General features: G+C 36.8%; 1 protein-coding gene across 5 annotated transcripts in view; it reads left to right on the top strand.

Moving 5' to 3' along the window:
* The window catches only part of PPP4R4 (protein phosphatase 4 regulatory subunit 4), a 103,489-nt gene that overhangs the window by 56,182 nt on the left and 19,376 nt on the right, over positions 1–27,931 (top strand). For all 5 annotated transcript variants that reach the window (XM_044230870.1, XM_044230871.1, XM_044230869.1 and 2 more), the window contains 12 exons: positions 1,056–1,162; positions 1,964–2,071; positions 9,077–9,198; positions 11,145–11,267; positions 12,345–12,514; positions 12,847–12,966; positions 15,688–15,765; positions 16,631–16,714; positions 17,308–17,490; positions 22,180–22,285; positions 24,083–24,230; positions 27,353–27,497. In XM_044230870.1, the coding sequence (XP_044086805.1) occupies positions 1,056–1,162; positions 1,964–2,071; positions 9,077–9,198; positions 11,145–11,267; positions 12,345–12,514; positions 12,847–12,966; positions 15,688–15,765; positions 16,631–16,714; positions 17,308–17,490; positions 22,180–22,285; positions 24,083–24,230; positions 27,353–27,497 (1,494 nt within the window). The remainder of the gene's footprint in view (positions 1–1,055; positions 1,163–1,963; positions 2,072–9,076; positions 9,199–11,144; positions 11,268–12,344; positions 12,515–12,846; positions 12,967–15,687; positions 15,766–16,630; positions 16,715–17,307; positions 17,491–22,179; positions 22,286–24,082; positions 24,231–27,352; positions 27,498–27,931) is intronic.

The following is a 27,931-nucleotide window of genomic DNA, read 5'->3' as shown; positions in this document are numbered from 1 at the left end:
ACCTCCCACCCCCCCCCCCCGCCACTTCAAACCCCTCAGATTGTTTTTCAGAGTCCATAGTCTCTCATGGTTCATCTCCCCTTCCAATTTACCCAAAAGCACATACCCTCCCCAATGTGAGGACATTCATATTCTTAAGACTCTTACTAGCAATATGTGGAAATGCCTGTTTCCCTGGACTTTACTCAGCAATAATGTTCCAATTTGATTGATTGATTTCTAAGGATTTTTTATTTATTCATTTGAGAGAGAGTGAGAGCATGAGCAAGGGGGAGGGTAAGAGCAGGGGCCAGAATCATGGTTTTTTTTGTTTTGTTTGTTTGTTGTTGTTGTTATTTTTTAAGGATTTTATTTATTTATTTGACAGAGAGAGAGATCACAAGTAGGCAGAGGCAGGCAGAGAGAGAGAGGAGGAATCAGGTTCCCTGCGGAGCAGAAAGCCTGATGCAGGGCTCCATCCCAGGACCCTGGGATCATGACCTGAGCCGAAGGCAGAGACTTTAACCCACTGAGCCACCCCGGCACCCCAGAATCGTGGTTTTGACCTTCATAGTTCTTTACAGTCTTTCATTGTGTTGTGTTGTTGCGTGTCCAGCATGTACATAATACAGTATCAGAAGTGCATTCAAATGACAGAATTATTTAATAGAATATATTTGAAGCTATATTGTTTTGCATCTCTTTAAGATAAATATAAAAATTTTATATGAAATAAAAATAAATTTCAGATATGTGGTAATTATCTTTTTTTCTTTTGAAAATGTACATTTCACAATGATACTCTATGTTTGTACAGATCATTGCAGAATTCACCTTAAGCTTTAATTCAGTTTTTATGTGCCCGAGTGGTTTTTAATTATATATTTTTTCATCAACTTTACCTTAGTAAGCCAGAAGGCAAACAAGATGATTCAGGTTGTGAGCACTTCACATTGTAATTCAGGTTCTTTAAAAACACTTAAGACCCTAAAATATTTCTTGAGGAAAATAGCTGACATTAGTGGCAAGAATATATAAAACTTTGTGAATTTGTTCTCTGAATTTTTTCTCTTTAGATTTTGAACCCACTTGTTTCCAAGGCACAACTTTCCCAAACAGTCCAGTCTCGTTTAGTTAGTTGTAAAATTTTAGGAAAATTGACCAACAAATTTGATGCCCATACGTGAGTATTTGTATATAATTTTTGTTTACTTTATATTCAATTAAATTGATTTAAAATGTATGACAGTCATATGATTAATAATTATATTAGACATATCATTCCATACTCATGTAAGCTTAGTTGTTTTAAATTCATAGAATTCTTAAAAGTGTACTTATTCAGATGCATTTCTTCTGATCTCATGGCATTTCAAAATCAATATGGTTAACTTTTTTTCTATTTATCATCTTAATCTTCTCTTTCACACACCTAATGTAATTTTGAACATAAAATGGTATTATTCTATAGACTTCAAAAATTGTCAAACCTACCTAAAGATAGACTTTCTGGTTTCTTCCATTATTGTTATGAATTCATTATTTAGAATTTGAAAAATTTGAGGTTTTATGGAGAATCTTAATAGTTTATATGTTACTCTCTGCCCAGATGATAAATCCCAAGTGGAAAGAATGAAATGTATAGTTTTGACGCAAGAGGAAAACATAAAATTGAAGAATATTTTGGTCGATGGTTGTTAGACCATTCCATTTCCTTGTAGCCTTTCATTTTAGCTAAGATGTTTAACTGTCAATCCAAAATTAACCATTACTTTAGAAAGAGCCAGGCATATATATAATTTACAAGTCACGAAAGATAACATCCAAATGTAGTAAGATATGTGAAAATACCATGTAAAGTATAAAGCTTTCTATTAAAGCATATTTGTTTTTATTAAGTTAAGCTAAGATTTTGATAATAATTGTTTGAAAATTTTAATTATTCTAAAACACCCACTTGCATGTTCCTCTCCTTCCCTTCTAGCATTAAAAGAGAAATACTTCCTCTGGTAAAATCACTCTGTCAAGATGTAGAATATGAAGTTCGGTCTTGTATGTGTCGGCAATTAGAAAACATAGCTCAGGGCATTGGGTAAGTACAGTTTTAATAACTTATTTCATATTCTTCTGATTTGTCAAATATTCGTATCTTATTCCTGTATTCCATGAAAACATGGTGTTAAAAGGCTAAGCTTTATATGATCTTTAAAAATGATTGTAACAAGTACCTCCTTATGTGTCTGGATTAAGAGAGATTAAAGTGAAGAATGTTAGCATTCATTTCATGCTAATTTCTCTCTTACCTTCAGTTGCTTGTTAGTTTCCCAGATTTAGGAAGGGAAAATGTCCTGATACAAACCATGCTTGGTCTATTGCAATAGCATTTCTTTGGGCTAGCAGCGTATTATTGGGTCATATCAGATGGGATTACTCAGTTGAAGTCTTTGTTTCCTGTACACTCTGCACTTGCACTATCTGTTTTGTTGCTCCTTTTGCGTTTTGGAAGTGTGAAGCTTAGGAAAGAGACCGATAGGGCAGGTAGTCTCTTCTCCATAAAAACTGATTTTATGTCAATATATATTAAAGGAAGTTTTATCTAAGAATCATCTTGGGAAATAGTTTTTTGTTTTTTTAAGATCCTAAATTGACACAAAAAATATTGGACCACTCATTTTTAGTAGAAGTTGCACTGTTTTCATCTGGTTCTTTGTTTCACAAGCAGGGACAATCAGGTTGTTGCCATTTGCACAACTGTTAAAAAAAAAAAAAAACAATTGGGGACCAGTAGTTAAGGCTTCAGGATGCCCTCAGAATGTCACACAGATTCAGGTCCTGTGTCCTCTCGACCTTGCTGAGTTGGATTTAAGTGTTGTGTGGGAAGCTTAACATTTCAACAGAGGAATCATTTCTCTAATTTTGATTTCAGAACCAACTTCTTTCTGATAGATCTTTCAAAGCTAGGCTGACTCTGGATCATTGTAGACCATGAATAATTCAGTCTTGCCCAGTTCTGTGTTCCTTAACCAGGATCAGAACCTATCAGGAGAATATACCACCATCTTTTTGTATTCCATTTTTTTTCATCTGACATTTTGCCACTGTTAAAAACACCCTGGTCAGTTGGGTGCCTCGGTGACTTAGCTAAGTGTCCGACTCTTGATTTTGCCTCAGGTCATGATCTCAGAGTGCTGAGATTGAGCCCTGCCTTGGGCTCCATGCTCAGTGGAGAGACTGCTTGGGGTTCTTTCTCTTCCTCTGCCCCTCCTCCAGCTCGCTCACTCTCTCTCTAAAATAAATAAGATCTTTAAAAACAACCCCCCCCCAAAAAAAGAAACAAAAAAACCCATCCAGGTCAAGTATGTTCCAATTAGTCTTCTGAAAATTAATACTGGATCATTGCTTAAGGATTAATTTACAAAAGCAAAACTAGACTCTACCTAGCTTGTTAACTTAGAATTCATGTAATAAACTAATTTGCCTGATTAAATGCATATTCATTTCAATTTGAATTCTCACATACTATTAGAACATAATCATAGGACTTCCATGGTGTGATGGCTGAGCCCTGCTAATATCTGATTCATATTCTTTTTCTCCCTTTGATAAGTACATGAAACTAAAGAGAGGTACACTGTCTTTTCTTTTGGCATTGGAAATCAGGACTATTGATAGGATCTGATAACCACCAACAGGAAATTCCTACACTCAAGGCTAGAAGAATCTCTGAGATGGGTGGAAGGAGGTGGGAACAGACATTTCAGAGATTGCTACTGATTGAAGAGAGAGGCTGCCCACCTCTGCATTGGGAGTTGTATTCTAAGGCATTTGGGGATGAGAAGTGCTGGGAGGAGGCCCAAGCATGGTGCAGATGTGGGTTTGTAATCTCCTGTTTGCTGCGGCTGGCGAGAGAACAATTACCGACCACTTTATTTTATTTTTAAGATTTTATTTATTTATTTGACGGAGAGAGAGCGAGAGAGAGCACAAATAGGCAGAGAGGCAGGCAGAGAGAGAGGGGGAAGCAGGCTCCCTGCTGAGCAGAGAGCCCGATATGGGGCTTGATCCCAGGACTCTGGGATCATGACCTGAGCTGAAGGCAGAGGCTTTAACCCACTGAGCCACCCAGGCGCCCTGACCACTTTAGTTTAATCAGAAATGAGCACCAGAAATTGTATCCATTAATAAGGCAAAATTGAGAGATTCTTGTCAAGCTAGCATATCCATATGAAATAAAGGCTACACAACACTAGAAAGATAACTGTGGATTGTGCACCAGCTTAGGGTCAAAGAGGACAGTTCTTAGAATAATCAGATGAATAACAAATAGTATAATGAAGAGGTAATGCACATTTGTTTGTAGGAGAACAACTGTATGGAATACAGGGATGACTAAAGAGAAAAATAAGAAACAAATATGGGACCTACAAAAATAGCCTTCAGTGTTAGAGGGGAAGAACATACACAGCGCTCAGACTGGAAAGGAGGAACACACTTTTGAAGAAGTTGCTCAAACTTCTAATTCTGATGATATGGCAAATAAGAGAACTTAGAAATGCTGCTTATGAACATCTGACAAAATTTAGTATCCACTCATGATAAAAACTTTCAGGAAGCTGGGATAAAATGCACTTCCCTAATCTGATACAGAGCAGATATGAAAAACCTACAGTTAACATCATAGTTAATGGTAGGTTGAATGCTTTTCCTTTAAGGTAAGAACTAGTCCAGGGTAGTTTTCATCACTTGTATCTCACACTGTTCCGGAGGCTCCAGCTATTGCAATAAGGCAAGAAAACAAAATCCTAAAAGGTCTGAGGATCTGAAAGGGAGAAGTGAAATGATTTCTACTTGTAGATGACATCACCATTTACATAGAAAATCCTCAGTAATTTATACAACAATTATTAGAACTAACAAATGGATTTAAGGGTATTTCAGGATACATACAAAAAAAAAAAATAGATCAGTGGGAGAGAGGAGGCCAGAAATGGACCCACGTATACATGGTGAGTTGACTTTTAGCAGAGTGCCAAAACAGTTCAAGGAAGAAAATCTTTTCAAAATACAGCACTGGGATAATAATATTCATGACAGAAAACAGTGAACATTGATTCTCACCTTATACCCTACATAAAGACTAATTTGAAATTTATCACATTCTTGAATATAATCAAATAAGAATTTATGTCCACAATAAGAATTATATTATATATACATGTTTATAGCAGCTTTATTTGTAATAACCCAAACTGGAGTATTCCAAATGTCTACCTATAGGTGAAGGGAAAAATAAATGCGGTATGTCCATACAGTGAAATACTGTTTAGCAAGAAAAAGGAACATAGTGCTGATACATGCAATATGACATCATGGATACATCTCACAATCAGTATGTTAAGGTTAATAACCCCAATGCAAAAGAGTATACACCGTATTATAAAATACAAACTATAGTGACAAAAAGAAGATCCATGATTGCCTTTGTCAGAGGTGGATTGTAGAATTCAGATACAATGGGACTGATGATTGGTTTTTGTTCTCTGCCCATGATTTTTCTCTTTTGTCGGATTGGAAGGTCAATGATGAAGGGGAGCCATGTAGGGGGAGGGCCAAGCAAGAACACTAGAAGCACCTTCTATCTTCTTAACAAAGAGATGGAGATGATTGGTCCCCAGTATTTCTTTAAGCCTAGGCTTCTTAAAACAGGCCAGTGGAAAGGGCACAAACAAATGAGAAGTTTCCTTGAATTGCTGTTGCTGTCCTGGCCCACCGTGGAACTCAGGATTATCTTCATTAGTATTTCGCTGAAGCAGACAAGCCATCAGATGCTGCTGAATCATGGCCAGTACCTGGGTCGATTTGTATCATGCAGCCAGACCCCAGATTCCGGTTTGGCTGTCGGGGCAAGCTTGCTTGTTTCATTCATCTTGTTATCCTTCACCCTATATTTTGGGCACCTCTCCTCTGACGTCATGGGAGCGCTAGATTGTAATTGCTAGTATCTTGGCTGAAAAAACCAGACTTCTACACAAATCATAGGATCAGGCTGTCCCAAGATTTTTGTTCCAATTATTGAAATGCCAGAAGGGTTTTTAGTAGAAAGGATAATGACCTAGAGTTCTGCCCTAGCTGGGGTGGAGTTTACATTTAAAATCAAGAAAGATATTATTATAGATACACTAGCACAGGCAGGGTAAAACCCACATTGACTTCTTGAAAAAGTTACTCAGCTATAATCCAGTTTGTTTAGAAGAATTAATAGAGAGTATTTGCATCTTAGTGTGGGTCTGCCATGATGCCTTCTTCCCACTTAACTTTTATAATGTGACAGATGGGCAAAGAAAACATATATATATCCTAAAGAAGAAATACAAGTCTCTAATAAGTAGATTCAACCTCTTTGTTCAAACTCATTGGTTGAAGAGATATGTATTCATTTAATGAATATATATTGAGCATCTACCGTAAGCACTGGATTACGTATGGTAGATGTAGTAATGAAAAAGATACAGTCCTGCCTCCAGGTGCTTGGAATTTGATAACAGATGTAGTCAAGTAGGCAGACAGTTATTGAATAGTATGTGATATTTACAAAAACAATAGTGAAATGCTACTTTGCCAATGAAATTGGAAAAGTTAATGATAATTCTTCAGTATTAGCAAAGGCACAGGGAACATCTTCATGTCCTACTGGGAAAGCATAAACTTAGAGTCCATTCGAGTTCTACAATATAGGGAAAATTTTTGCTTATATTTTACCTATATTATTGGATTTTGAGAGATGAGTTTAAGGAACTAGTTTATAGTAACATTGATGAATAATCGAAGTGTGTACACTTAGGTAATATTTACTGTATGTTCTAAGCACTTCACATGGATGAACTTAATATCCTCACAAACACCTCTTGGGTGGATAGTATCGTTCCATTTTTACAGATGGTGGGGAAGCTGAAGCCCAAAGAGGATGTTATATAATATGAACAGGAAAGAAGTCTGAAAAGACCATACATTATCAGAAACTTTCAAAGTTTCTCTAAGTAGAGCATTACAGGTTATTTTAACTTATTTTTATGCTTCTTATATTTTAAAAATTTTGATAATGATCATATAAAAGTACTGTTTTAATACACAGTGCAGTAGTTTTTCATGGCTTTAACCTAGTGGGAGAGGAGAAGTCCCCATTTGTGTTGGTAGGTTGAAATTGAAATGGCCCTAGGAACCACTAATGAAATACAGATTTGATTTATTCTCTTTGCCTTTTCAGCATTAAGAAATCATTGTACAACTGTTAAAGACCTTTTGCTTCTGATTATTTTTAACATCCACATAATTAATTTGGGATTGCATCAGTGTACTACTTTGGGGAAGAAAAGGAAAGTCTGTTGAAAGATTGAATGGAGATAAGTTTTGACTGTAAATAGTGGTGAAATCTTAATTTTAAACTCTTATTTTTCATTCTTAATAAATTCAAGGTTTTCAGTGGTAAGCAAATAGTCCTGAGGAAGATTTGTATGAAATAAATTTTTATGACCTTTGGGTCAGAACATATTCTCTCCTGTTTTACTCCTTTACCTACCCTACTTCCCGTGTTTGATGAATGTTTGTGAACTACTGGTAATGCTAACCTTTACACCTGTGATCTAGATTCATTTCTTTTTTTTCCTTTCTCTTAATTGTATGCTAAAGAAATGGGTATTTGTTATTTTCTTGGCAATTTACTCAAAATCTCACATGAGTATTTTATATACGAAGAGTAAGTACTATTTCGAAAAGAAATTTTATTGAGGTATAATTGACATATGACATTATGTTAGTTTCATGTGTACAACATAATGATTTGATATTTGTATACATTGCAAATAATTAGCATTCTAGCTAGCATGGTAATAATTAGCATGGTAACTACCACTTGTTACCCTACATAGTTACAGAATATTTTTTTCTTATGATGAGGACTTTTAAGATTTATTCTCTTAGCAACGTTCAGATATGCAGTAGAATATTGTTAACTATAGTCACTATGCTGCACATTCCATTCCCATGACTTATTTATTTAATAACTGGAGGTTTGCAACTTCTGACCACCTTCCCCTCTTTCATAGATTAATTTCTTAAAGGCAGTTTTTGGCCCTCTGATCACTCAAGTCCTTCGAGCTGTGCTGCAATATGGTAGCCACTAGCCATGTTTGGCTATTTAAATTAAGTAAAATGCAATTAAAATTTCAGTTCCTCAGTTATACTGGCCTTATTTTAACTGCTCAATAGCCATATGTGGCTGCTTAACAGATTATAGACATTTCTATCATAGCAACACCTTCTGCTTGACAGTGCTGTCTTGGAGTCTTTGTGTTCTGCCCTGAATTTTTTAAGGTTTTCTGCAGCTCTGGTTAACTTTCTCATATGCTATCAGATTATAATTCATACCATCTTCTGTGATGTGTCCAAGAAAGCTGGCCACATTATATGCCTCCACTTTATCAGCGTGTGTCATTGTAATAACATCTCATGGTGAATAAGCAGAAACGTCAAGTCTTGAATTAGAACCATTTGTGATTATATTATGAATGTCGTGTATGTCCTGAAAGCATGTTTATTGTGTTTCATTCTTTTAGAGGGAATATTTAGTATCATATGTCATTCTTCCATATAGAAATTCGTTCCTGTAACGTTATGTTTTAGGTGAAAGAAAAAATAATTTATCCTTCGACATCTGGAGAAAATGTTTTTGTTTAAGGTTTCTATAATCACTACTGTTAAAATTTTCTGACTAGTCCAGATTGTTGGCTTGTTACTTACAATGGAAAACTACTTTAAAATTTATAAAGTCTAGTATAAACTTCTAGTCATTAGGATCTCCGTAGGTAATAATATTATCCTGGTAGAACTAGAATTGATTTAAGTAATTATACAATTACTATGAATGTTTCTTAGGTTTATATCACTCTCTCCAACCAGATTGCAAGCTTCTGTAGAGCAGGAACCACGTCCTTGTGATTTTTCCTGTTTTCTGCAGCACCTGGCCCCATGACTTGTTCTTAATAAGTTCTTGCTATAATTTATTGAATTGAGCTATTTCCTTCCGTTGCTTATTGTGCAGGACAGAACTTACAAAGAGTGTGGTGCTTCCTGAACTGATAGAGCTCTCTAGGGACGAGAGCAGCGGCGTACGTCTTGCAGCTTTTGAAACTTTGGTTAATCTGCTTGATGTATTTGATGCAGGTAAGTCTCACGTGCACACCTGTTTGCTTCTGAAAGCGATGTGTTTCCTTGTTTTGTGTCACTGATAGGGAATAAAAGAAGATAAAGGACAGAATCTCTTACGTTAGGTTTTGTGATTAACATTAAGCCTTCCTAAGAATTTGGCTTGTTAATTAGCCTCTGACTTGCTCAACTAACTGACCCTAGGAAAGATGCTGACTAGAACAGTGTCTAAATTAGTTTCCCTTCCTTAATGTTCTTCTATTAAAACTCTCGTGGCCGTAGGAAGAGAAATTTGGGATGAGGTACTTGGGTGGGAATGTGTAAGGAGGCGTTCCTTAGTGTTGTGTCAAATCACAGAGACAGGTTCTCTGTGAGTGTATGACTAGACCTTTGACTAATGCTGGACATTAATTTGTCAGTAAACATTAACCATGTTGATATGGTGAAATTTGGAGGAGTAAATATCAAGTACTTTGGTGCAAAACTCTATTGTGTAATTATAGGATTACATTTACTTGGATTAAGAGCATTTTACTGAACTAGGAGAGCCTGTTAAAGATTTTTGCAGTGTGGACAGTAATTACATATGATTGCTACAGAATAATCATTTAGGCTCTCTGATTGGCCAGAGGGGGAAAAGCTATAATACATGAAAAGAGGTGAATGAATGACTCTCCTTGTCCTAATTATGGGGCACCCTGGGCATTCAGTCTGGGAGTCCTGGCATCCTCTCTGCTCTCTTCCCCTCACTGCCCACACTTGGTTGTCACAGATCTGGGTCTGACCTGTGTTCTCGGCTTTCCCTGCCATTCCTTCCCGCTCCTGGTACATGATGCTCCAGTACCATTCGTCATCACCTTGGCTTCTTTGCTGGTCTGAGCTTCTCAAGTTCAGAGACCATGTATTACTCCTTTTTCTTTTTACTTAATATAATGCTTTTATTCTATGTGAAATACAGTAAGTGTTTGTCTGATGAGTGTTGTTTAGTTATAACAGTAGTTGTACTGAACTGTGGTATTAGTCACAGGAATAATAATACTAATAAACCTCTTGTTGCATTTTACTTAGTCCTCTCAGACCTTTAATAAAGTAGTGGTGCATTTCTGAAAGTTTAAGAGAACTATGGGAAATTCAGAGTATCTAGAATTAAGATGTAAATATTGCTAACATATCAGAAATTTATAGCCAGCAGACGTATTTAAAAATATTCACTAACTTCTGAGGTGCCTGGATGGCTCAGTCAGTTGGGTGTCCAACTCCTGATTTCAGCTCAGATCTTGATTGCAGGGCTGTGAGTTCAAGCCCTGCACTGGGCTCCATGCTGGGTGGGGAGCCTACTTTAAAAAAAAAAAAAATCGCTTAGCTTCTTAAGGAAGTGTCTTCTAAGAAGTAAAAGTGAAGAGATTCAGTAAACAGGCATATGGGAAGTCTGCACTTCTTCGCCTGGCATTTAAGTTTTTGATGATCTTTTTTTTTTTTTTTACTTCATAGGACAATTTTTATTATTAATTCGATCCCACTATTCTGGCTCATTTTTTTAATATAGTTAATTTTTTATTATTATATAGATAATTTTTTAACCTATTTACTGTCACAGTGAGATGTCCAGTACATCAAATTCCATAATAACCTTCTAACCTGAACTTTTTGATACATACACCTGTGTTTTTCTTTTGCATTTCTCTTTTTTAAATTTTTTTTTAAATTTTAGTTTAGTTTAGTTTATTCCTTTTTTAATTTTTATTTTCTAATATTCATATAGAGTTAAACTTCTAAGTTTTTGATGATCTTAACTCTCCTCTCTCTGCTTCTATGCCCCACATCCACCACCACTGCTGGCAGAAATCTTCTGTTACTATGTGGCTAACAGTAATTTTTCTTTCTGGGATCTGTGTGTATGTATTAATTTCTACATGTGCAGTGTGGGTGACTTGATCTAAAGTATGTTTTGTTTTGTTTTCCAGATGACAGAAGTCAAACTATACTTCCCCTAGTGAAATCATTTTGTGAAAAATCTTTCAAAGCAGATGAATCAATTCTTATTTCCTTATCTTTCCATTTAGGAAAACTATGCCATGGACTATATGGTATGATATATCTTAAGAATTTCAAGATTGTAGATAATTTTTTCCTTTTTTTTTATATTAGCTTACTAAGCTTGGGCTCTCCAGTTGTAAAACCCCCTTCCAGTGTGTCAAATCTTAAGAGACCTAAATTTTTGATAGCTTAATTTAGAACACATTAAAAATGACTTTTCCCCCAATGGAACCTATTTGAAAGAACAGTGACAGAATGAAGTAGGCATGGCCCTTTAAATTTTTGAATATGAAAAAAAATTTTTTTTAATATGTATCAGTTGGCATATGATAATAGAAGTTCATTTATATTAACTATTGGTACATAGTTACCCTTATTAACTATTTGCTGGATAATTAATATATCATGTGAGTGTTTCAGCTTAGAATCAGCATAATACATCTTGGCATTTTGAATATTACTCAACATAATACAACTTGGCATTTTGAACATTACTCAGTTCTTAGCTAACTATAATAATGTAAGCATAAATTAAGTTATAACCATCTGGCATAGTAAAGCATTTTTGAAAATGTATATTGTAGACTTTTAACAGGCTGTGGAAAATAAGTACTTCAGTATATGATGAGTTCCTGGCTCCCTAACATAGTTTATGAATATGGAACCAATCCATTGATCAAAAATATTTTGAGTTTACTTTGTCATCTTTTAGACCTGAGTTTTTAAGCACCTTCTCTGCAGAAATGTATATGTGCCTTTTCTGCAGACAGCTTTAGAATATTTACAATAAACAGCAGTAATGACCCTGATGTATTACTATAATAATGACTTGTTAGTGGTCTGTGGTATGTTATATGCGGCAGAAATTAATGAAGTTGTAATTCCTGCATTGTGTAGGTTATGCTATCAAAATCGAAATTAAAATACTGTTAAAATTAACATCAGGTGAAAAAAAGTGTTGGGTTTCTTCACAATAGGTATTCTTTCCTCACTGATGCCTTTATTTATGATCTTTAGCCGTTCACTTGACTATTTGGTTCCAATTATGTATATATTGTACTTTGCTTTTCTCTCTTTATTTTTGTTTTCAATTAAAATGTTAAACAAAGGTTTTACATTTGTTTTAGGAATTTTTACTCCAGATCAACACTTGAGATTTTTGGAGTTTTATAAGAAACTCTGTACATTGGGTTTGCAACAAGAAAATGGACACAATGAAAATCAGATTCCACCCCAAATCCTAGAGCAGGAGAAGAAGTATATCTCAGTCCGGAAGAACTGTGCTTATAACTTTCCGGTAATAAACTATGTATTTGTATGGAATAAACATTTTGATTATAACTTTAAAATATATGAGTAGATAGCATTAAAGAATATGGGCATATATGACACCTACTGCTTAGCCTTACATCTGGTACATACAGTAGGTTCTATGTAATATTGGTGTAATTTATATTTACCTTTATATATAAACTAGAACTGTATGCATGCATTTGGATCTTCCAAATATGATCTCTATCTAAATTATTATTCAGAGGGCATGATTTCAGTATAAATGATTGTAATATTAGGTATTGATGCATGTTTTTCTCTCCTTCCCACTCATCTTCTCCCTTCCACCTTCACCAGGCCATGATTGTTTTTGTTGATCCTAAAAACTTCCACATGGAACTCTATTCTACATTCTTCTGCCTTTGTCATGACCCTGAAGTACCAGTCAGATACACTATTGCTATTTGCTTTTATGAAGTAAGTCTGACGAAGTAATACGTTTGTTGTTAATTCCACTTATGTATGCTAGATGATTTTTTGATACTGGGTACACTTCTATTTATAAAGGTTTATTACAAGATATAGACTCCATATGTCTTTCATATTGTGATCCTTAATGTTATTTTAAATTTCCCATAATTCTCTTAGTATGTTTATAGAATTCATCTACATAAGCACATTATAATCATTTATCATTTATTAACCCATTCATATACTAAATGCTTACTTTAAGCCAGACATTGTGGTGTGAATATGGGTATTGCAACTTTGGAAATAAAATCAATGTTTATATGCTTTATAGTATTTATATTTAACTTTGCGTCTAAACTCAAGAACTTGAGAATAAATGGAAAATATAGAGACAGATTATTTAAATTTTTTAAAAGATCTTATTTATTTATTTGAGCGAGAGAGTACAAGAGAGCATGAGCAGGAGAAGGGGCAGAGGGAGAGGGAGAAGCAGACTCCCCACTGAGCCAGGGACTCAATCCCAGGACCCTAGAATCATGACCTGAACCAAAGGCAAATGCTTAACCAACTGAGCCATCCAGGCACCCTAAATTTATTGTTTCTACTGCAAATGGATCATGTGTCATGAACATAGCTGTTAGGTTCAGCTATTACAACAACTTTCTGTAATGTAAGAGCAAAAATGAATTTAAACTTTGATGATGAATGTCATTAACTGTTACGCTTGAGGTTGAAATTTGGCTTCGTGTCTTAGATGATCCCAGTAAGCACATGTATGCTATAGTTGTAGTAAAGATGTATGAACTATAACTTGGGAACTTCAAAACAGAAACACCTGTTTATAAATGGCATATTAAAATACTTCCTTTCTTTATAAGAGGCACCTAAATATTCTTAGTCTCAATGAGAAGATTCAACCCCTTCCTTGTACTGTGTTCCTACAGCAAGCAGAGCATCGTTAGATTAGCTAAAAGTACCTGAGGCGTCTATAGTCTCACTATTATTTTGCTTAATAATAAATAACTCTTGGCTGCTTGCTGATAGTCTTTGCTTCTTTTGAATAACAGTTTTTCTGATCACTGTGCAAAATCTAGGAAATATTTCCCGTTAAATGGAATAATTAATTAAAATAATTCCAGTGTTACAGAATTAAGTCATCTTTGTAAATATAGCGAGAGAAACACACTTTCAGAGGAGGGGAAAGAACAGAGCACTCTGGCTGGCGTAGATCACTCAAACCATCAGTCCCCACTGTGTGTTAAGTGGGCGCACAGATTGGTTACGTGCATGCTGGGACTTGCTAGGTGAATGGTCCCTAGAGATGGTTTCGGGAGTTTAGTATCTGAGAAAGCAGTATTTATATATTAGAGGTTTTACTGATGTTTATTTTTATCCATCCCTTTAATATTTCATATTTTTTTACATTTTATAGTGGATGTAATATGTTAACACCCTGTAAGTAAACATCTTGAAATGTGTCCATAAAAATACTTCACTGGTAGAAGTTTGGATCATTGATCTAGCTCTTTGCTGGATGGCTAATTGTCGTGTTCTCTCAGTTGTACCTTGTAGGTAGATTGTTGCTGTTACTCCATAAAAAGCTTGTTAGTCTAGGTTTATCCTTTTGAGTAGTGAGAATCCACTGGTGGATTTACAGTTTTTTCACAGTGTTATTGTTAAATTCTGGTAGTTATTTTACCATGTCCTAACTTTATTCTTGTTTTTCAGAAATACATTATTATGAAAGTATTTTGAACAAGTCAGAAACAACACTGTAGAGCAAAATTTTTAAAAACATTTTCTTTGGACACCTGGGTGGCTCAGTGGGTTAAGCCTCTGCCTTCGGCTCAGGTCATGATCTCAGGGTCCTGGGATCGAGCCCCGCATCCAGCTCTCTGCTCATGGGGGAACCTGCTTCCCTCTCTCTCTCTGCCTGCCTCTCTGCCTACTTGCTATTTCTCTCTATGTGTTAAATAAATAAAATCTTAAAAAAAAAAATTTCTTTATCCAGGAACCTTCCCCCCCACCAAATAAAATCTTACCCAGAAGCCCAATATGTAAACACAAGCAAACAAACAAACAAAACACCAAACCCAAAAAAGAAAAGAAAAAAAAGATGAAGTAGAAACTGGGAAATTTACCATTGGGGGTTCTGAGTTTGCCTGGAGGAAGAAAAACAAATTTGTTCACAGGGAAGCTAGATTAGACCCTTCCAACTTCTCTGGTGCTGATTAAAGTCTTTGATGGGAAATATCTTCAGTGTCTTGCTTGTTTCGGAGTCCCCTCTGTCCCTGTGTCACACCGACCTTCTGCAGTGTTTGCCTTCTTCAGGAGGCGCTGGACCAGGATGAAAGCTCATATGCCCACGATGTTCTGTCAGACCCTCTTGGCTGCTATTAAGACTTTAAAATATGAGCTAGAGGTGTCCATGGACTTACTGCTTGTGATACTAAAATTATGACTCTGATGAATCCATCCTGTACTTTCTACACCCTGCTGGGCACTGGCTTTCCCACCCCGTGTCTCCACAGAGCGTTATAAGGCAGACTAAAAAAGCTGGTTTTCTATGGAATTAATTTTTCTAGAAATTTAATTTTTACATTTATATTGTAACCTAGTTTTGTTTTAGAAGAAGTATCTAAAAGGGGTACATTTTATAAAATAATTATTATATCCTTTAGATGTCTAACAGTTTTAAATCTGAGAGACTTTATTGCTCCATTTCAGGTATCTAAACTTCTAAATTCTGGAGTATATTTAATTCATAAAGAACTAATAACATTATTACAAGATGAATCACTGGAGGTAATATCTTCTTACTATTTGGTTTTTACTTCATTTATGTTAATTTTATGTTAATTATTATAGTTATCATAATTATGTTAATCTGAATATTATTGATGCCCGTTCCCCCCCAAACTTCTTCAGAATTGCATGAATTCATTCAGCTGACTAGCCCCAAAGGCGTCAAGACAAGGTGCCATTGTATCATAGACTGGAAGTTGAGATATTTAAAAAAAAATATTAGGTTTTAAAATAGTGTATATTTGTTTATTAAGAAAAATTTAGGACATACCAGAAAGTAGACAGACAAAAGTTCCAGTCACTGTTTCTGTTTTGTTACATTTTTAAGTTTTCTTTTATTTTTTTTGCAATGAAAATGTTTGTATTTTACATAATTGCAATCCTGTTTTATATCACATTTTGTATCTTTTTTTCTGTCAGTATTATTTGGGGAGTGTACTTGGGGAAACTGAAATTCTTTGTTTTGATGATGCATTTAGTGTATCCTATTCACCCAAATGACTACTAGCTTGTCCAAGCTCAGCTCATCAATATTTGCACATTGCTGAGGGTGTTACCTGACTTAAATTGCTTTGTAAAAGTTGAGAGGCAGTTTTCAGCATATGGGTTGTATAGATGTAGCTGCCTTAGATCTAGATCAAGGGGCAGATACACTAATCTCTTTTCAAAAAGGTAGTTTCGATTGGGGCAGTTGATTATGTTTCTAAAACGTTCCAGCAAGAAGATGGCAATGTAGGAAAATAGAAAGCCCCTGAATTTTGTTTGGTAAATAATACTATTTCTGCACAGAAATGGACATACGAGGCTAATACAAGATTAGAAAAACAGTAGTTGCCATAACAGTAATCGATGTCTCTATTAAAAGGTACTAGATGCTCTTATAGATCATCTTCCAGAAATCCTTGAACTTATGTCTACTGGTGGTGAAAGCAGTGTTCAAGAAAACAAGGTAAATCCCATGTATCAGAGAAGTTGCTGAATGTTTTAAATACGATCTTTCTCTACAGAGTTGTTGTGGGGGAATCAATGAATGTGTGGAAAACATTGAAAGTAGTGTTTGCCCCGTAATAGCAGGTGCTTATTAGTAAATATCTGTGGAAGCTTCAACAGCTTGAATTTCCCCTACAATTCCATTACCATGATTCATATTTATTGTCCTTGGAGTTTGCATTCATATTTTCAGTTTTTATTAGTATTAATTATTATTCCAAGCATGGCATCTGGTGAGGACAGAGCAGTAGGAATGTAGAAAGCCAAAATTTTCCAACAGTGAAATAGAACACATTGTACTTAGGTTAGAAGGATTGAGTCTCATTCTCTATTTCGAAATTTTGTTTTCAGTAACTATAAATTTTACTTATGGATTTTTTTTGAAATGTATTTGATTTTGCCAGATAATTATCTCCCTGTGACAGCTAAGATCCTCTTAGATTCTGAAGTGAGTGAGAATATTCCTCTCCCCAGTGTATTAGAAGACTGGGTAGTTTGACTGAATGCCGCAATTGATTTATTATCATCAATCTTCTGATGTACTTTTTTCAGTTATCATCTCTGCCTGACTTGATCCCAGCCCTCACAGCGGCTGAGCAGCGAGCGGCAGCCTCCTTGAAATGGAGAACTCATGAGAAGCTACTACAGAAATATGCCTGTCTGCCACACATCATATCAAGTGATCAGATTTATTATCGTTTCTTACAAAGAATGTTCACAATCATGATGACAAATGTGAGCGCAGTACCTTTTATCTAATTCTTCTTTTTTTTTTTTAAGATTTTATTTATTTATTTGACAGAGATCACAAGTAGGCAGAGAGGCAGGCACAGAGAGAGGAAAAAGCAGGTTCCCTGCTGAGCAGAGAGCCTAATGCGGGGCTCGATCCCAGAACCCTGGGATCATGACCTGAGCTGAAGGCAGAGGCTTAACCCAGTGAGCCACCCAGGTGCCCCCCTTTCATCTAATTCTTTTGAACTCACACCTGATTTTAGAATTACCAGATTCTTCCCATTCTCAGAATAGCACAACAAACTCTGTTGATTCCATTTGGTCCTAGAAGAATGTTTTATTTCCAGGTCCCCAAGGGGGAGACTCAGAATTCCCTCTGCTTCTTCACTAATGCTTGTGTTTGAACATTGCCTACATAGCTGGATTGAAGAATGAACAGGAGGTACCTTTACTTAGGTTTTTCCATTTATTGCCAAGGAGAGTGGGAATAGCATCACTTCAAACTTGATAAGTTCTCAAAAGGCAGGTTGGCAGGAGTCTGATCTCGACTGCGGAGTCCCTGGTGCTCTCACATCCACATTTTATGTGTCCTGGCTTCAGAGCCTGCCTACCTCAACTGTGCCATGTTGCCAAGACATCCTGTAAGTCCCTAAATCTTAGTGGAGTTGCTTTTTCTTTTAAAGGATCTCTAAAAAGTGGCTGTGTAACAGTTAAAGCTTATATTAAAAACATGATAGCCTACTGTGGATATCCCTAAAATTAGAGTCAAAAGCAGGGGCGGGCAGGAAGGAAAAGGTTTGTACTCAAATCCTCCAGAGAGTAAGTTGTCTACCTTTGACACAACAATTTCAGAGGTTTATTTAGCTCACAGTTCACTGTGCATTTAATATGTCTTCCTACCAATTCTGAGGTACGAAAAAGTTCTATATAACATGTGTATTTTAGAAACTGTTGAAAAAGCGTTTTATATTCTCATTGTTCTCAATGAAAGGGAGATAATGAAATCGAACAGTCATTTCAGGAAACCAAAATCAGGTTTAGCTTCAAAGATTAAGGTGTCATTTATAACACAAGTAAAAAAATAAGGATACATTTCATGAACTAACACTTCTACAGGCTAATTTCATTCATCAAAGCATAGCCTAGAGCAGGAAGGTCACATTATAGTTGTAACAGTCTTAAGAAATGATTTTGACATCAATGACTCCTTATCAGAGGACAGTCTGTGAGTGTGCCACATAGGAAATTTCACGTAAAATTGCACAGAATTGATGAATTATTTTATTCAGAAATAATCTGTTTGAGTGCCTGCTCTGTGTCAGGCACTGTTTCAGGACTTAGGGATATAGGAGCGGATAAGACAGACGGACTCCTGCTCTTAAGGGAGCTTTTGTTCTAAAGGCCGGTGACAGGATACATAACCCCACAGGAGGAGTGAATATATTCACAGATGCCAGTAGGTGCTGTGACGTTTGATCTTAATTGTTTATCTCAGCCCGATGATTTAGTAGGCATGCTGTGTTTACAAAGCTAAGAACACATAGTTATTCTGTATTTTTAATTTCACTTCTCAAGAAAGAGAAATGATTTATCACAAAAATGTGAACAAAGTACCTGTAAGCCTAAGAGATTTGTTTTACTGTTTTTTTTTTTTTACAAGGCAGTAATTCCCCAGTTAAAAGGAGATACATGATTATTATAGCATATTTCCCATGATCAAAGGGATACATTATTCTGCTTCAGTATTCTATGGAGAAAAGATTTATATTTTTAATTCCATACCTGATGATCATAATACCCATTCATTCATTCAGCAAAATTTATTGAGTGCTTACTACGTGCCAAGCAGTGTATTCTGGGTACCAGGATACAACAGTGAACAAAGAGACAAAGGACATCTTATCACGCAGCCTGAGATGCTATTGAGAGACCGGCTGTCGTCAAGCAACATACGTACATAATATGTCAGGGTTGGAAAGTACAGTGAGGAAGAGCAAAGCCAGGTAGAGGGTGAGGAGAGTGACAGGGGAGTGGGGTGCTGTTGTGGAGACAGGGGTCAGGGAAAACCCTCTCTGATCAAGTACGCTTCATGCAGAGGCTTGAACAAAGTAAAGGAGTTACCATGTGGATGAAGGACAAGGGCAAAGCGAGTGGTGTGGTTGTGTGAGGCGCCAGGAAGCTGGGGTGGCGAGCGCTGGGGAGTAGGGTGCCTGGGCGGCACACTTTGACGACCGGGATGTGGGGTCTAGCTTGTGGTCCCTGAAACAAGGAGAATCTTAGGAAGGTTTTGAGGAATGACATTAACTTCTTTTTTCTGCATTTGTTGTGAAAAAAGTTTAAAGATACAGATAGGCAGAGAAAAGACTATGATGAACCCTCCTGTAGAACCCGGCTAGACGGAACAATTGTTAACAATTGTTTCTATTTCATTGCGCTGAGGAATTTTAAATTACAGATATCATTATATTTATCTCTAAACATTTCAATGTTCGTCTCTAAGAGAGGACATCCGCCTGTATAATCACAATAGAATCATTGCATTTTACAAGACGGATGGTTATTCTTCAGTGTAAGTTCACATCCATGGAGATGACATTGTTCCCGACCATATTTTATATGATCCTATTTTCCATATAGGATCCAGTTAGGATCTTTACATTGCCTTTGGCTGTTACAACTCTTCATTGTCTTTTAATTCAGGACAGACTCCCTTTTCTCCCTTTCCCCACTTTTTCACGACCTTGAATTGTGAAAGAGACTTTGTCATCCTGTAGGATATTCCCGTTCTGTATCTGTCACATTGCTGCCTCACGGGGTTAGCTTGTTCACCTACTCTCAGTATTTCCTGTAAATGGAAAATTAGATCTAAGGGCTTGCTGAGTTTTAGGTTTAAACATTTTTGCCAAGCGTACTTCATAAATGCTCTTTGTATTTTATCTTGCGTCATCTCGCATCATCTTCAGAACAGAGGACACATGTTCCTCTGTAAGTGAGCTTGGAGTGCTTGTCCAGGTGGTCAGCTCTCAGCCCACGGCAGAATTATGACTTCTCCCTTGCAAGGGGCACTGTCATTGCGAGCTGACCCTTGGAACCCTTTGGACACCAGTTTCTCATCAACCTCACACCCATTAGGGTTGGCATCCGCCGATGACCCTTCCTGAATCTGTTTTCATTAGAACTTGCAGAAGAGTGATTTTTAAAAATTCTATCCCTTCTACATTTTTCATGCATTCTTCTATGAAGAGATGCTTTACTTCATCCACGTGGGTAATTTGATGATGCTGAAATCTATTTCCTCATGTGATTCTTAGTTTTTTCCTCCAATGATCAATTTTCAGAACTAGGAGTTGGTGCAGGAGCCACTTCCAGTGGAGATTGCTGAGTTTTCTTTTGGTTTTATTCTCTCTTTCAGGCTCATTCTCTAATATTAAATATGGCCTAAGAACTGTAGTCGTTCTTAGTGTGCTCCAATTTTCACAACTTACTCAGGCTGCCCCTTAGGTGTTTTTGATACATTTATCTTTGATTTCTGGCCCAAAAGATAACTTATGTTATACTGTGAGGTACAAAATATACATATTTTCTTACGACTAAAGTATTTATGCATTCAAAATTCCACTAGTATACACAGAATGAAAGAAAAGAGTAACATGTTTTTATTTAATTCATTTACCTAAAATTCATCTTTTTAAAATTCTAGTGATGCTTCTGTTTATATACATTTCTTAAACTTTCTGTTCTAATTCATAATGAATATTCTCCTTTTACATTTAACACATTAAAAACACCACACAATAGTGTATAAAACACGAGAGGAGGTAGCAGGCATCACACTCCCAGCAACGTAAAGTTTTATTTTACTCGAATTCCAAGGATCCCCATTATAATACCTGCATCTTCAAGAATTAAATATTACAGTATTTCTATGTAAGCCAAGATGGTGAACGTGAATTTTATACTGGACATAGTATATCTGCTTAAGAGATTTTTCTCTAATACATAATTTGAACCCAAATCCAGTAAAGATAGATGATTGAGTTCACTTAAATTAATCAGTTGTACCCAGTGGTATGACAGAAATTCAAAGGACAAAGGAATACAGAACACTAGTAAGAGTTACTGACATGGTGTCCTTTGGATTCTAAGCTTTATCTGTGGGATAGACCAGGGATCTCAGTGAATGACTCTGAGGCTGAAGAGACAGAAGCCAGAAGGACTGAAAAGTACAGCTGGTCACAGGATCTGTAGATTTCTGTTTTGGTGATGTATCTGACACAGGGCATGTTCTTGCAAATACTCATTCAGTAAATGAATATTTACTCATTTACTGAATGAGTATTTGCAAGAACATGCAATACCTAACACAAGGCTGGGGAAAGGCTAAGAGAATGGCTGGGAAGATGTATTTGGGGAGAATGTCTTGTAAACTGAAGTAGCAGAGAAAGAAGGTCAAATATAAATCAGATCTGGATGATTTGGAAATGACCGTGCCAAACTGCATTAACTTTGTAATATGATACTTTAGCTGATTTGCCTGAGTGATATTAACATGAAATTATGAAGAAACTTTCCACAGTGATTTGAGAGGCAGACATCACTGCTCTTGCTTTTAGCCAAAACTGAAAATTCATTTGTGAAGCAAAATTTTGCTGTTTGATTGGTTTAATTGTCTTTCTTAACTATTTCTTCAAGAATGTCTTACCTGTCCAAAAGGCAGCTTCACGGACTCTATGCGTTTTTCTACGTTATAATCGTAAACAAGAACAGAGACATGAGGTCATTCAAAAATTAATTGAACGTAAGTAATCATTGCCTCTCATTTTGAAAAACAGAAAGTAAACTGGCCTTAGTTAGCTCTGTCTGGCTTTATCATTTTGCCATGAATAGTTAGGCTGATATTGGTAAATATCCAGAGTGTGTTTGTGTTTGAGTTTTGTAGGTTAATTTTTTTTTGGTTTTTGAAGTCTGTATGACAGGATCAGTCTATGATGAATGAAGTAATAATTAGTCTGGGCCTACTTTAGTGAGTTTCTACACTTGAGAAGTTAAAATAATCAATTAAATAATTATTTTAAATTTATTAAATTACTATCAAAATATTATTTAAATAGTTTAATTAAAATTATTTAAATTTATTAAATAATTATTAATTATTAAAAATAATTAAAATAATTATGTTGAGAGTCTAGTTTCTACCCTGATAAATAGCATTTGAAACTAAAATATGAGTAGAATATCCATGAATGTAGTAATTTATTTTATGTTTTTATTTTAAATATTAACAGAATGAAGGGGTTTTTGGTTTGTTTCCTTGAGCAGAGTTGATAGTACCTATAAATATGTATCTGGTAAGCTTAGGTGGTTCATAATGTCTTCAAAGATTAAGTCAATTAACAAATGCAAATTTATTTTAATTTACTAAGGGCTAAAATCAAGATATAAACCTCAAGTTGAACTGTTAATTCTAGAAATAGTGGCACAAACATATATATTACTTTTTAATTACTGTATACTTGCTTTGACATAATGTCTTAATGCTTTTCTTAAGCTCTGTTACCCAGCATAGGTGAGTAATAGGATTTTCTGGTTACTGAAGTTTACCTTTTTAAGTATGGATCACCACTTTTCAAAAAATTAGAGTATATAAAATTCCATTTAAGAAAAATTATGCTCACTATACTTTTTTTTTTTTTTTAACATTTTGTATTTATTTATTTGATAGTCAGAGATCACAAGTAGGCAGAGAGGCAGGCAGTTGGGGGGAAGCAGGCTCCCCGCTGAACAGAGAGCCCGAGGCAGGGCTCCATCCCAGGACCCTGAGATCATGACCTGAGCCGAAGGCAGAGGCTTTAACCCACTGAGCCACCCAGGTGCCCCAATGCTCAGTATACTTTAATCTTTCTCTTTTTTTACTCTGTTTTAATTTAATTTTCATTTCTCAGTGGTAGGACCTCACTATTAGAATCAATTTTATTTTGTAAGGACATTCTGTTTGGTTTTAAATCTTAAGAATTTTGCTTTTGAATATTTGTATGATAAGAGAGAAAATAATCCTTTCATGTTCAACTGAATTATTGTCAGTAATCCAGTGTTTACATATGACTTTAACCACTTCATAGGATTCTTATGGAAATGAGACAAAGAAAGCAGTTGATTTGATTGATCAAATATAACGTCAAAGTTTGAAATTACACAAACTTGCATTTGAATTACAATCCTGCACCTACCAGCTCTGTGACTTTAACCTCTGAAAATCTCCTCTCATTTGGATAAATCTATGCTTATCCTATTGGATTGCTTTTCAGGATTAAATGTGATAATACATGTGAAGTATTCAGCACATAATGGGTGATCAAAAATAGTATATGTATATTCAATACTTAAAAATGACCTTTTTTCTGGTTTTTAAGATGTCATTATTTTGGGAGTCTACTAATCTGGAGTGTATAATAGGATTTTTTTTCTCTTCTTCTATTTTCTAAACAAATTGTGGATACAAAGAAGCTTGTCATGGATTTTGTGTGTTTGATTTTGTCACGTAGAATTTCGTGTAGGAAAAAATTAAACTTCTCTTTTTTGTTACTATTGTTTCTAGAACTGGGCCAAGGAAAAAGTTATTGGAACAGACTTCGATTTTTGGATACCTGTGAATTTATTATAGAAATCTTCTCCAAATCATTTTTCTGTAAATATTTCTTTCTACCTGCTATTGAACTGACACATGATCCTGTGGCAAATGTGAGGTATGGTACCAGTCCAAGGAAATACTTGAAAAAATTGTACTTTTAAATTTATCTACTATAATATATCTACTTACGTACTATAACAAGCATGCAAATTCTTTTTCATAGTCAATTTAAAAAAAACAAGTAAATAATTAATACTTACTCTGAAATTCCTAGTAATCCTAATTGATGAGCCTCAGTAGGACTTAGAAGTGTAATCTTTTTTTCACACTGTCCCAGGTCTTCTGTTTATTGGGTCGAGAGGGCAGGAGTCAAAGCCAGACTGGCAGGCTTCTCCTGCCACTTGGGTAGACATATTGGCATCAGGAAAGGTTGAGTAGCTATTCTTAATTTATGGATCTTCTAAGACTAAAGAAAAAACAACTCAAAGTTGGCTTGGTGAAGTTCTGTCCATTTTTAGGGGCAATCAAATGATTAGTTTTTGTTTTCTATTTTAGTATGAGAAAATACAGAAAATGCCACTGCATTGGCTGCAGTATTTTGTGCATCTTTTTTTTTTTTTTTTTTTTTTGGTGCATCTTATCTGTGTTAAATCTCTAATGAGTCCAACTACGGTGTTAACATTTTGCAAAGTAAAGTTGGGACTCTAGTAAAGCAGCCCCTGGGGTGATGAATTTTCACTTACCAAGCAGTTGACAAAAATTATTTGAAAGGAAATGACATCATCTCTACTCAGGTGAATATGACTTTAAAGCATAGCATTACCCTCAAGAGAAAGCAACCTGTCAATTCAAAAACCAAATGAAGATTAATTGAACATGGCCCTGTGAATGTTGGTTGGTTTTGGGGGGTAAGAGATCATTGCATAGCAGTTTGTCTGTTTCCACTCTTCTGCCCAGGCAGCTGCCAGCCCAATGAATGGTACCAGCAACACCATATCCTAACTGGATTTGAATATAGAAGCATTTGTCCCACTCTATAGAGATGTGTAGATAGAAGGAAAGCCATCACAGGCAGAGTGGCCGGATCGTGCCGTTAGGAGGAGGGCTTCTGGAAGCCACACTGCCTGAGCTGATTTCCAGCTTCATTCTAGTTGTGTGTCTCTGGGCAAGTTACAGAATCTCTCTGTGCACTGATTTCCTTAGTTACCCAATGCATAGGGTGTTCTGATGGATAAACACCTGAGATTATGTACATAAAGAATTTAGATTACCGGAAAGATGTGATACCTAATCTTAAAATCTTTATCATCTCATGGGCCCAGGATTCTCACAGAGATAATCACCCCTGTGGCTTCTGTACCTTTTGTTGAATATAGTAGGTTTTCCAGACCTGCCTTGAGTTATGAAGAATGAAGTATGCGTAGTCTTTTGTTTTTGTTTTTCCATAAGTGAATGTTTAAAATTTGAATTCACTGAGTCTAGCCAGTATGGAGGCTGGAAAGACTACCAGCATTCAGAGGAGTCTTCCTCTCGGCCAGAAATGCAAAAAATTCTCTTTGGGGCAACTGGGGCCTCTTAATTTGGAGAAAGCATCTCCAGGATCCGTGGTGAGCTCTGAATGAGTTTGAGACCATTTTTGCGCTGGATGGAGCTGAAAATTCTGCAGGAAGAGCCTCTCTCACCTTTTTGCTTGACTAAAAAGCAAATCTTACTGTGTATGAAGAATCCTTCACTGTAAGCTTAGCTGACAGCACGTCCTGGAAACTCTAGGAATTGGACTTGGTTGTCTCGGGTTTGGCATAGGAGTAAAAAAAAAAAAAATACCTGGAGAGCACTCAGAAGAACGAATGAATACAGCAGCCAAAACATAGAAGCCGCCCAGCATCCCTCTCTAAGACCAGCCCTGGCAGAGAGGTAGAGTAGTAGCTTAGCAAAGCAGAGCATTTTCTGCACTGGCTCTTCGGTCCCTCCCTGGCATTCTCCTCTCCCCTCTCCCCTCTCTGGCATTCTTCAGTCTCTGTGTTGCTTCCTTATGCATGTGGTTTAGACTGGGATGGTGCCTAGACTCTGTCCTTTTTCCTTTTCTTCTCAAAGTGCACATATGGCCTCAGCGATCCGTTCAGTCTCATGGCTTGCCTGTCATCTGTGTGCTGAAGGTTCCTGACGCTATGTCTCCAGCATGGACGTCCATCCTGGCCGGGAGCCACGTTGAGCTAGCTGCCCACTGAGCATTTCCGTGGCGTGTTCCACAAGCACCTCAGACTCAGTCTGCCCAAAAGTAAAACCCCGTCTCCTGCACTCACACCTGCCCTTGCTCCTTCTGCAGTGGTCTCCATCCAAGCAAACGACCACTGTCTTGCTGCCAGCTCAGGTCAAAGCCTAACCTCCTTTCTGCCACCCCACCTGCAGTCCCTCAGCACGTGCTGCTGCTTGCAGATACGCGGAGTCCAACCACTTCTCGCCGCCTGACTGCTACCACTCCAGTTCAGGTGGCCACCATCCCTTGCCCGAGTTACCGCTAGAGCCTTCCTGTTGTTTCCCTGCATTGCTGGCCACCTACCATCTCCTCTCACTCAGCCTGGTACTGGGCTGGAAGATCACTTCACTCCTCTGTGCGAAATTCTCTGTGGCTTCTTTTGGTGCTCAAAGGAAAAGCCAGGCTCCATGCAGTGGCCCACAGGGTCCTGAACCAACTGGCCTCCTCTTGCCAGTTTGGGCCAACTTGGGGTGACACCCAAGGCAAGCGCCCCCTCTCGGGCATTTGTACAAACTGCAGGCCCCTGCCTGTAAAGCTCCAGATGTTCCCAGTACTCATTCCCTCATTTTCTCCGAGTCTCTGCTTGAACAATATCTTTTCAGTGAAACCGTCACTGAAACGTGTTTTAGAATTGTAATGCCCCTTCTCTGGTCCTCCTTCATCTTTCCCTGGTTTCTTTTTCTTCACAGCACTTAGCATTCTCCGATGGACATTTTACTTAATTCCTTATTCTTTTTTCCCTGCCCCATACTATAGTGTAAGCTCCATGAGAGCAGAGGATTTGTTGGTTTTATTCACTGTTGTATCTCCACACCCAGAATAATGCCTGCTCGACTCATGCCAGGCACTCCATAAACGTGTGCTACGTGAGAAACAGACTCCCACGCTTTCCAGAGTTTGAACTTTCTTTCAATTTCATGTTACTCCTATTCTTAGTTATTAAATGCGTTCAAAAGCAAGTACTATTTAATTTGTTATAGAATGAAACTTTGCTGCTTGTTGCCCAAAGTGAAAGCTACCCTGAAGATCCCTGCAGATAAGCACCTACTTCAGCAGTTAGAAATGTGTGTGCGGAAACTCCTCTGCCAAGAAAAAGATAAGGATGTCCTGGCTATTGTCAAAAGAGTAAGTATCCCACTTACCACCATATCTGCACGTCTGCGCGAAGAGAGTGTCCGTTTTAGCGTCCCTGTTTTAGCGTGGCAGGATAGCAATGTGTCAAAATACTTACATCGTTGCTCGAGTAGTAGTCGTAACTGGCTGGGCTGATGTGTGCCGCAGCCGGTCAAGTTCCTTCCAAAGGGAACTCAGACATTCAGCTTCTGTTACTAGTGATACACGCGCCATGAAGGAGAGCTTGGAACACGTGAGATTCTTAGTAAGTACTGGTCCACCAAATGCTTCAGCCACCAGACTTGATTTATAAGGGATTATAATCCAGGAAAATTCACACTTCATGGAAATTTAGCCCTGAGAGGGCCCTCATGATCTGTTTGATTTGCAAAAGCTCTAGGTCTAGAGAAAGTAAACGTCTGCTTGAGATTATATTAGCAAGCGGC

The sequence above is a fragment of the Neovison vison genome, chromosome 13 (assembly GCF_020171115.1).
Source record: "Neovison vison isolate M4711 chromosome 13, ASM_NN_V1, whole genome shotgun sequence".
In the NCBI taxonomy this organism is placed as follows: domain Eukaryota; kingdom Metazoa; phylum Chordata; class Mammalia; order Carnivora; family Mustelidae; genus Neogale; species Neogale vison.
The sequence above is the reverse complement of the archived record's forward strand: the minus strand, read 5'-3'. Positions and strand labels throughout refer to the sequence as shown.